This window comes from Perca fluviatilis, chromosome 14 (genome assembly GCF_010015445.1).
Source record: "Perca fluviatilis chromosome 14, GENO_Pfluv_1.0, whole genome shotgun sequence".
Classification (NCBI taxonomy): Eukaryota; Metazoa; Chordata; class Actinopteri; order Perciformes; family Percidae; genus Perca; species Perca fluviatilis.
In genome coordinates, this window is record NC_053125.1 from 28,141,492 (window position 1) to 28,150,275 (window position 8,784).

At 42.6% G+C, this 8,784-nt stretch overlaps 1 protein-coding gene across 1 annotated transcript; it reads right to left on the reverse strand.

Moving 5' to 3' along the window:
* Positions 1-1,431: 1,431 nt before the first annotated feature.
* gprin3a (GPRIN family member 3a) lies at positions 1,432-7,131 on the reverse strand. The gene is made up of 3 exons (XM_039821515.1): positions 7,014-7,131; positions 3,837-5,742; positions 1,432-2,829 (listed from the first exon to the last, which is right to left on the reverse strand). The coding sequence occupies exons 2-3, from the start codon at positions 5,698-5,700 to the stop codon at positions 1,517-1,519; spliced, it is 3,177 nt and encodes a 1,058-aa protein (XP_039677449.1). The 5' UTR covers positions 5,701-5,742; positions 7,014-7,131; the 3' UTR covers positions 1,432-1,516.
* Positions 7,132-8,784: the final 1,653 nt, after the last annotated feature.

The window sequence follows — 8,784 nt, forward strand, 5'->3', positions numbered from 1 at the left end:
GGACAAACAGGACATACTGGTCCGCCTTTCGCGTTTTTTGCTGTCACATGATAAACTCACAGGTGCTGCTAGCTAATGCTGCTAACGGGTATCGTAGCTTCTCGGGCCCCCGACAAGTTTGAAGAAGGAAAACATGGAGGACCACACGCATTCAAAATCCAAAATTTCACAAGGGTTTCATTGCTATTCTATTTGAAGTAATCAGTACTGTAGAAATACATGCTGGCATGTCAGACATAATGTGAAAAGGTTAGTGCTGTAGACAGTTAGGTGTGAACAGAGGTGGGTAGTAACGAGTTACATTTACTCCGTTACATTTACTTGAGTAAGTTTTTGAAAAAATTATACTTCTAGGAGTAGTTTTAAATGACTATTGTTTTTACTTTTACTTGAGTAGATTTGTGAAGAAGAAACTGTACTCTTACTCCGCTACATTAGGCTACAATGAGCTCGTTACTTTTCTTTTTACCTCTTTGGTATTCTACGCGTCATTGTTTTTATCCCCCCGCGTACGCCTCATTTTAATGTTTTATTTTGACAGAGAGAGAGACTTCCACTAAAGGCTCTACCACGTTTCACCAATCAAATGTAGTTGTGCAGTCTCGTCACGTGACCGTACTATATATATATATATTAGTAAAAGTGCGAAACAGCAGCTACATTATCTTGTTCTAGTTCTGCCTGCAGAGCCTGGTAAAAAAGTATAAAGGTTTGGAAATTTGTGTTACTTGTGCTTCTTTATTTTTTATTTTCTTGATTTTATTTTTTAAGTACTTGAATTTACCTGGATTATTTTAATTTAAGATATTTTGTAATTAATTAATTAATTTTAATTTATTTAATTGATTGGATGAACTAGGCTATAATTTGCCTAAAGATGATTATTTTGTATTTTTGTCTGTCTGATTGAATGCTTGTGTTAAAAAATACGTTACTCAACAGTTACTCAACAGTTACTCAGTACTTGAGTAGTTTTTTCACCATTTTTTTTTACTCTTACTCAAGTAATTATTTGGAGGACTACTTTTTACTTTTATTGAGTCATATTATTCTGAAGTAACAGTACTTTTACTTGAGTAAACATTTGTGGCTACTCTACCCACCCCTGGATGTGAACACTAGTGTTTTAAAGCAGTGGTTCCCAACCTTTTTTCCTCGGCGCCCCCCCCCCCTACTCATGTCTAAGAAAAGCTGAACATGATAGCAGCTAACAGCTGACCTGATCACAGGTCAAGGGTCCCAGGTTAAGAGGTCCTGGAGGTTTGGCCTACTAAGTAGCCTGCCTACAATTTTAAGCGAGAACAAAAATATATAGTTTTTATACCGACTTTTGTACACATTATATATTCTAGTGTATTATCATAATTTGTTTAACGTGCAAATATTTTTTTTTTACCTCAACCTCAAACCAGATAAAGACTTGCTGTGATCTTTGCCGCCCCCCTGAGGGGGGCCCGGACCCCAGGTTGGGAACCACTGTTTTAAAGTCTAGCATCTTAAAGTGTTTTAAAGTGTCTTAGTCTGTCACGTTGGGCGTCTTTCTGCAGCATCCCAGAATCCCTCCTCTCCTCTTCTTCCTCTTATAACCTGTGAGGCTGCCGTCGGAGCAGGTGGATTTCCTCAGCGTCCGGATGTGTTTCTCCTGCTCCCGAATCTTCGACTCCAAGTGGGACTGGATCGCAGTGCCCAGGGACTCCAGGTCCACCGAGGCTCCGTACACCTCCCACGTCCTTCCCTGTTGGTCCCACGCCACCTCCTGTGGCTTCCCCGTCTCTTCCTTTTCCTCTCCACCCTCTTCCTCTCCACCCTTGTGTTGCTCCCTTGCTACCTTCTCCTCCTCCTGCTCCTCGTCCTCCCAGATGCTCTCAGCGCTCACGTCTTGGTTTTGTCTGAATTGTAGCTCGGGCATGACGGCGGGGCCCTGCTGGAAGCTGTACGTACGCATACAGGCGGGCAGGGAACTAGCCCGCTCAACTCCACCAGACGGAAGTGCCAATTGGCTGCACAGCTCGATGTCGATCTTGCAGACGTGCTGGAAAGGTGGCTGCCCGGCGGGGATGCAGCACAGCGACGGGACGGTCGGAGAATTTGAACTACCTGACTTACAGCTGGGAGAGCCAATCGGGGAGGAGGGAGCTCCCCTGTGGCGGCTGGAGTTGGTGGAAGCCGAGCATTCGACCACCTCCACTTGGACGCCCACCTCTCTGCGCTCCCCTGCCTGCAGATGAAGCCTCTCATTCGGGCTGGTCATGGTCGCGATCTCCCTTACTGTCTTGGAGCTTGCTGGATGAGTGGAAAGCTTAGGAAGAGGATTTAGGGGTGATGAAGGAGAGGGAGATGAAGCACTCCCTGGACCATATTTCGGTTTCCCCCTCTCTTGCTTCTTCTTGTCTTCCTTTTTCCTCTCCACACCCCTTGCCCTTGGCGATGGGATGTTGCTACCAATGGTGATGGCATTTCCGTCTCCCAGTTGACTTGGTTTGCTCAGCGGGGTGCCCAGTATCTTTCTATCTCCTGGCAACCACCCTATGTTGTCAGTCACATCTACCCCTTGCATGGCCTCCTGGGATAATGCCGGTTCTTCTACAGCTGTCACTTTGGTCTCCGGCAGTTTCAAATGTTCTTCGTCAACAGCAGCATCTGTTTTCGCCGATGTCTTGGTGATAGAGTCAAAGGTGAGACCCCGAGTTAGACTGATATTAATGGATGTCCTGCTGGTGTTTAATGCAACTGCCGCAGGCACTGATGTGGATCCTTTCATCATTGTCAACGCAACAGTGGTTCTGGTTTTGGGGCTGGAGGTAGCCAGAGGATCCAGCAGGCCTGAACCTGCAAGTAGCAAACATGTTATAACAGACTGATGTAAAAATCACATTTATACGGAAGAGGATTCGGGCCAATGTGAAAAATGTATTTGTGTTCTGACTTTAAAGAGCTGTACATGTTTGCCACCAATTTACAAATGGACATAAATATAAAAAAACAACTAAAGAATAGAAAAGAATTACATTTCCAATCAAAGGCTACTACAAATACAAAACAAGGAAGAAAAAGAAACAATAATAATAATTATTACAGTAACTCAGTAAATCAGTATGACATCAAGAGAAGTTGGTTATGAGTGACTGGCGAAGGGAAGCTGAAAAACTGTCCCAAATAACTGGACCTCTGTAACTGACAGGAATCTGGCCACGGTTAGTTCTGTAAAACTGACTATATATCAAAAGATCGGGTGTGATAACAATGGATCTGAGACCTGGTTACAAAAAAATTGTGAATGGAAACAGGAAGTGAATTGTTAGGAAATTAAAATACAACAGTACCTATCTGAAGGTTATTGATATCATGAATAGGTTAAATAACTCCAGGGTTTGAAATAACAGGGCGGTATGAGCATAGCCATAGTAATTACAATTATTACAATTCATTTTAAAAGGATAAATCATATCTAGATCTAACGAATTTCCGCAGGTTTCACCAAATCAAATTTCTGACTTTTTAAGACCTTTTTAAGACCATTATGGATGAAGTTTAAGACCTTTATCATCAACTAAGCCCCTAAATTCTATTTTTTTTAAAGGTGCTCTAAGCGATGTTGGGTGATGTCACTTGTTGGGTGATGTCACTTCTTGTTGACGTTCAATGTATTGTATTGGCTGGAACACTGTTTGTTATGTTTGGTGGTGCAGGTTGGCGCCGTTTGTTTTTAGTGACATTTGTGGAGCCCGGGCTGTCTACAGAGACCACGTTTTTTTACCATGTGTGTTCAGGGGACAGGCAGCTAGCAGATAGTGAGTAGATGATTTCTTAAGGACAATGTAATGAATGTAAATTACCTGGATCAGAACCAGGACTCCTCTGGACATCCCCGTTTGGTCCAGCCGGACTAGAACCAAGAGCTTTGCCAGGTTCAGACCCAGGACTGCTACTTGCCGGACTTGGTGTAGGAGACAGTATCAAGGAGGGTGACAAGTCTGCCAGAGCTGACTTTGAGCTAGACCGAACTGGTCCAGGCTTAGAAGAATCGGAACCAGCTTTAACATCTGGACTGGGTTTAGCACTGAAGCTTGCAAAGTTGGGGTTGTTGTCTTTGGACCCAGACAGACAAGTTCCAGAAACAGATCCAACAAGGTCCATCTTAGAGCCAGACGCCACCAGAGAAGGTTTAGAAGAAGAAGAACGGGTCGAACCAGGTTTAGACCTGGAAAAGACATTAGAATTAGAGCTGGGATTTAACGCAGAGCCCTGTTTAAAACTTGGACTGGTTTTGAGATTCGAACTGGCTTTAGAGTCTGAAGTCTGAGTTTTAGGATCTAGGTTGTCCTTTGACCCAATGCCAGATTTCGAACCCACAATCGTCTTAGAATCTGGATTGGTTTTGCTTGCTTTGATTTCCGTTGTAGTTTTAGAATCAAGGCTATCTCTAGACCCCATCCCGGACTTACAATTGGGACTGGCTTTGGAATTGGAGCCCGTTTTAGAGTCTAAGCTGTCCCTTGATCCCCAACTTGTTTTGGAAGCAGAACCGCTTTTAGAATCAAGGCTATCTTTGGACCCCATTGCTGCTTTAGAGTTGGGACCGGGTTGGGAATCTGGGAGCGTTTTGGAATCCAGACTGTCCTTGGTTGTGGTTTTAGAATTTGAACTGGATTGGGAACTGGTTTTGGATCCAGAACTGATGCTTGAATCTTTACCATCAAGATTCTCCTTGGACCCTGATGCGTTACTGTTTCTGGTCCCGGAAGCTTTCCTCTGTGTGGACGGTTTGGCACTTAGAGAACTCGGTTGAGGAGTCTTGGCGCTGAGCAGTGCCATTTCAGCCCTCTGATTTGGGGATTTTGGTCCTACAGGGGGCATCTCAGAACTATGAGTTCCTAAGTCATGTTTGGTGCTTGCTGGGTCTGGTTTTTGGGGTTTGGCTGTAATTGTTGGGGTTTGATTGGCAACGTTTAAATCCCCTTTCTGATCGTGGCCGTTTGGGCTTACGTGAATGTGTAGCATCTTTGGTGACTGTGTCTCAAGGCTAATTACTTTTCCATGTGTTTGCACTTTTGGGCAAACCGTTATTTTGTTTGTAGTCTTCGTTGTCAGTCCAGTTGTCAGTGCAATATGTGGTTTGGAGTTTGAGACGCTTGCAGGTACCGCTCTCTGTACTTGTGTTTTGACTCTTTCGGTCGTTCTGGGGCTGCTACCGATGGTTACTTGTGGTTTTGGACTTGCCGCCATGTTGCTGTATGCATGCAACTTTGGGCTGATTGAAGGAGTACGGTTGGGGTTTGGGGATTTCAAACTTTGCTCATCTTTGCTGTTCACCAACGCCTCGGCTGTTGGTGAGCGAGACAAAGCTGAAATCTTGCTTTTTGGTCGAGATGGATCATCTCTTTCCCTTGGTGACTTCACATGGGTCAGAAGGGTGCTTGCTGACTTGCCAGTTTCCGTAGTAACTGCTCCTTTTGCCCCACCTCCTTTGTTCCCATGATCCTTTTTGTTCGCTCCATGCAGCTTCGAGGTCTCTATGGCTGGGCGGGGGTTGCTTGGCGATGTCCGAGTGAGGTTGAGGTTGAAGTTAGGCTCCGCCCCCCAGTTGGCGTTGGGATCGGTGTTGCCAAGGGCATCTGCAAGCTCCGCCTCTTCTGGAATAGGGCATTCTGATTGGACGACATCCTTTGTGCGTTTAGTAATATTTGGGAAGGTTTCCATGGTGGAATTTTGTTGTAGAATTTAGCAATCGAAAGTCAGCACCTGATTGGACAGATAGAGAGAAATGATCAAAACGACTTAACTATATATAATTTCCAAACCACATACCACTTATCAAACCGGTAGAAAAGGACCAATTGATTTTATTTAGATTTAATTAAATTACAGTATGCATTAAATACCAAAAGCAAATATACTGTATTCTGTGAAGCCATTTTATATTATGATGGATAAATTATGGCATTTCCATTCTTTCCGACAGCTATTTTCTTTCCCACTGAGTCCAGAATCCTCTTTTTTTTCAATTTTTTTTTTTTACTAACACACTTAAATTTAAAATAAATAATTAAAACTTTTTTTTTTTTTTTTTTTTTTGAAAGATGACTCGACACAAATTATGATTTTGGGCCCCACAAATAAATCTGATTTGACTGAATATACACATCAACTTAAGTCAAAATCTATCTATCTATCTATCTATCTATCTATCTATCTATCTATCTATCTATCTATCTATCTATCTATCTATCTATCTATCTATCTATCCATCACCATAAACACACTCCGTCCCTATAGGAGTATCATCGGCACAGTGACTTCAGAAATGAAATACCATTGTAGTATACAGTGGAAGAAGTATTCAGTAGAGGTATACCACAGTATAAAAATACTCTCTTAGAGGAAAATATTAATTCAGTAGAAGCACATAGTATACAAAGTACTAATAATGCAGAATGGCTCCTTATATATATATTGTTGAATAATTGTAGGGAACCCTGAGGGGTTTTCTGTCTTTTCTTTGCATGTCTTTTTTATTTAATGTCTCTTAATGTGGGGTGGTGATGGCGCAGTGGATATGACACGTGCCTTTGGTGTGGGAGACCTGTGTTTGATTCCCACTGTGATACATCAACCAGTGTGTCCCTGAGCAAGACACTTAACCCCTAGTTGCTCCAGAGGTGTGCGACCTCTGACATATATAGCAATTGTAAGTCGCTTTGGATAAAAGCGTCAACTTAATGTACAGTATCATTGTTCTTGTTGTGTCTTTTAACGTGCTAAATAAATCAAATCGATGAAATAGCATAAAATGGAAATACTCAAAGTACAAGAAGCTCAACTTTGTATTTTACATTCTACCACTGTGAAATACCGTGACTTTCAATTCATATTATAGGATTTATGCAAATGTAGCCTAATTACATACATGGACACAGGAGAAAAATGCACTTTATTTGCAGTTAATGCTCCAAATCTGGGTATTACAGATCACCACACAGTATTATAATAGTAATCTTAAACTCTCTACGTACCTGTTCAGGGTCAATGGACGCCAGCGTTGGCCAGTCGACGGTGGAGTCCCATCACGTTGTCCGAAGACCGCCTGCCGAGTGAGAGGGAAAGCTTCGGCTGCTCCCTCCCTCTCCTCCTCGCTGCTCGACCACAGGATGCATTTATGAATAAATAAAAGGAGTAGGGAGAGAGGGAGGAGATCATCCAAAGGCGTCACTTTGGGTTTAACATTTGGGGGGGGAGGGTGTGGGGGTTGAGATCTCCACCTGTCTAGTGAAAACGTTTGTTTTGTTTCAGCATTATTGGGGACAAATTATAGCCGGGGTGTCTGGGTCGCCCCCTGTAATGGCAAAATTCACATTTAAGCATTTATTCTTCATATAATCCTTATGTTTCTTTCAGCACATTGCATTTTCATACACCAAAGCAAAGACAGTTCATTTGCATTCCTGCATGTGGATTAGAGTTTGTTTATACTTCCGACACTGAGAGAAAGTGTATGCCCGTTGTCTGAACTGATAACCCACAAGGCCACAAAATCTAACATCCTCCTCTCCCAGATCAGCTCCCCCCTTGTCTGTTTAGATGTGCGGGGAGCATGACCCCGGCTGGGGCAGAAAGGGACATAGGATTAGATGAAATGGTTTTATGAGGTACATCAGGAAAGGACAGATGATTAGATTTAAGGATGTATGTCAGAAAGGGGCAAAGGATTAGATGAAGTGATTTTATGACGTATGCCTGTGTTTCCCTGATAAATGCCAGTATTGGATCTATATCTTTACTGTTGTCAGAAAGAAACTTCTAGAAGGTTGCTATCTTTATTGTTTGACAATTGATTGTGTGCAAATGTCACTCCCCTTTTCCCAAATGTGCATTTAAGCTCACTCTTCCTTCCACTCATTTGAAGAATCTTTGACACACTGAGCTACGTGCTTCTTGTGAACCTGTATTCTTCCTATTTTGCAAAATATATATGTTTGTTTAATAAAATACAAAAACCCAACTTGGTTTTAGTCTCAGTCTGTCTTATTAATTTCAATTTACTAAACTCTCAAACTCTTCCCCCTGCTGCAAAAGGAAACTTCCACAACAAACATGGCGACGAGATGGGAGATCATGTGCGGGGCTCAGATAAGAGAGACTCCGTGGTTGACTGAGGACTTGCGATCCGAGATCAAACGATCTTTGCCTCTACCTCGCCCAAAAAGCATTCAGAGAGAGAGGATCAGAAACCACGGAGGACTCTACTGACCCAACACTGATCTATTAAGACGGAAGCAATTTCAAGCAGCAGAGTAAGATCAAACTCTAATTTAAATTGAATTAAGAGTAATTTGAATTGGCTATAGTAAACTTCCAGAAACAATTACTGACGTTGGAAACTGACATAGGACAACCATTTTGGGGTTGTTTGTATACATTTTGGGTGGTCCTTTAAATTTGGGTAATTACATTTGTGATCATTCTGACAGTATGTCTAGAACCTTCTGAGCCACAGATCTCTATCCACACGGGTGGGACTTTGTTTTATAGATTTTCGGGGGACAAATCTAATTAGATTTTGAAGTAAATCTAATAAATGGTTTTTCAGAAACTGTTAGGTTTTTTCGTGCGTGGGTTTTTCCGAAATAAGATAGAAACCTGGCCTTACAGTGACGATTGTAAGTAGGAACCTGGCCTTACAGTGACGATTGTAAGTAGGAACCTGGCCTTACAGTGACGATTGTAAGTAGGATGGGTAACGGATCGAGCAGATCCGGGTCACACACTCCTATGGGACCCCTGGTG

Bases quoted from the DNA above. Each gene is read 5' to 3' on its own strand.
- gprin3a (XM_039821515.1), bottom strand. From the start codon at position 5,700: ATGGAAACCTTCCCAAATATTACTAAACGCACAAAGGATGTCGTCCAA. The intron at 2,830-3,836 runs GTAATTTACATT...TGCTACTTGCAG, and splicing joins GAGTCCTGGTTCTGATCCAG to GTTCAGGCCTGCTGGATCCT.